The sequence below is a fragment of the Morus notabilis genome, unplaced genomic scaffold, assembly GCF_000414095.1.
Source record: "Morus notabilis unplaced genomic scaffold, ASM41409v2 Scaffold244, whole genome shotgun sequence".
Taxonomy (NCBI): Eukaryota; Viridiplantae; Streptophyta; class Magnoliopsida; order Rosales; family Moraceae; genus Morus; species Morus notabilis.
In genome coordinates, this window is record NW_010361487.1 from 776 (window position 1) to 2,477 (window position 1,702).

Sequence of the window (1,702 nt, forward strand, 5' to 3'; positions counted from 1 at the left end):
ACCAATTTCACAATTCCAACCACCACCCCCATTCAAGTTGGGAAATGAAAAAAAAAAAAAGAAAAAAAACTTGAAAAACACGGAAATTAAAAAAAAGCATACTACCAATTCGTAATAATGTGCGTATAATGTTATGCACAAAAATCCAAAATTACAGATCATTGAATTTGCGACTACAATCCAACATAACCTGTTACAAAATAAATATTTCATATATGGTAACTGATACGTGTTTGATTGTTATTTCCACCATGCGCCTGCCACATAGTTCTCGCTATTTCATCCCTCATAGGACCCATCTCCCTTTGACTCGCGGTGTTTCTTGATCCTTCCATACTCCGATCTGGGTTATGATTTTGATTGACATCCTCATCCACGTTCAGGGAGTCAATTTCACTTACCGGTACCCTATCTTGTAAGCATTGATTTATGAAATTGTCATCATGTTGATACATACATATGAAGTTATGTATCACAGTGCAAGCAATAGGTATTCTCGCTTGTTTCTTTATCGGGTAATTGTTGATTATCTTTAGAATGCGGAACCTCGCTTTCCACACCCCGAACGTCCGCTCAATACAATTCCTAAGCGATGAATGAGTGTAGTTAAATAACTCCTGCTCACTTCGAGGTCGACCTCGACGAGCCCTATACTCTTGCAAGTGGTACGTACAACCGTGATAAAGAGCTAGGAAACAACCTGTGTTAGCGTAACCGGAGTCTACTAAATAAAATTTTCCTACATGGTGGGAACAAAAACTGTTTTAGCATACTTGTAACAACTTTTTAAACCCACATCGATTCAAACTCGAATTATTACCCATTTTAGGATTTGTGTGTACCTGGTGGAGGGATAGGGAATTTCTTTTCTTGCGTTTCAAGTGCTGATTCAAGAACTCGTGCGTCGTGTGCAGAACCCTCCCACCCAGAAAGCATATACATGAACTTCATGTCGAAGGAACACACTCCCAAAACATTTTGTGAGTTGAATCCCTTCCTATTTCTCTAGACCTATGCATTTTCTGGCGGCGGTACACATGGAATGTGCGTCCCGTCAAGCGCGCCAACACAGTTCTGCGACAAATAGAATAAATGTTATTATGAATCTCAAAATATTGTGTTATCATAATGTTAAATACGAAGACGAAAAAAATGACTGATATGCCTTACATGAACCAAGGTCTGTACTTGTTCCCACTTGCCTCAATAAGTGGATCGATGCTGTTAAAGTCAGGTGGCTTAATAAAATCATAGCGCAGACGAAATATGGCATTTAACACTACCATGAAGTACTTTGAAATTGTAGCCCCCGAGTGTTGCCATTGATGTTGTGTCTCTTTATTGTTTTCACTTTGACAAACAATTGTCAAGAAAATGATCAATTGCTCATATTTCTAGTACTCCTCAATAAATTCTTTTATTCGAGTAACCAACTTAGTCGCCTAAAGCAATCGCTGTCCATCCTAATCTTATTGTATATTACCATCTCGTGTCCATTTAACAAATCACTTAGACGCTGCGTACCTGTGTAGTGGCTATTATTTCTAGGAGTCGGAAGTGGATGTTCCAAGTATGCCGTATAGAATACCGCAGCAGCGGCTGCTCCAAGAATGTAGTCATTATCAGAGTCATATTCGGGCGGACCATTATTTCCCGCATTTGATGGTCCGCCACTCCACATTCTGTCTGCCCATACAATTCA

At 39.5% G+C, this 1,702-nt stretch overlaps 1 protein-coding gene across 1 annotated transcript; it reads right to left on the reverse strand.

The window, feature by feature from the left end:
• Positions 1 to 209: 209 nt before the first annotated feature.
• Positions 210 to 951, reverse strand: LOC112091876. Its single transcript, XM_024166582.1, has 2 exons — positions 843 to 951; positions 210 to 739 (listed from the first exon to the last, which is right to left on the reverse strand). The coding sequence occupies exons 1-2, from the start codon at positions 949 to 951 to the stop codon at positions 210 to 212; spliced, it is 639 nt and encodes a 212-aa protein (XP_024022350.1).
• Between the last annotated feature and the right edge of the window lie 751 nt (positions 952 to 1,702).

Coding starts and splice junctions, on each gene's coding strand:
- LOC112091876 (XM_024166582.1), bottom strand. CDS start 951: ATGAAGTTCATGTATATGCTTTCTGGGTGGGAGGGTTCTGCACACGAC. Junction 740..842: donor ATTCCCTATCCCTCCACCAG/GTACACACAAAT, acceptor CCCACCATGTAG/GAAAATTTTATTTAGTAGAC.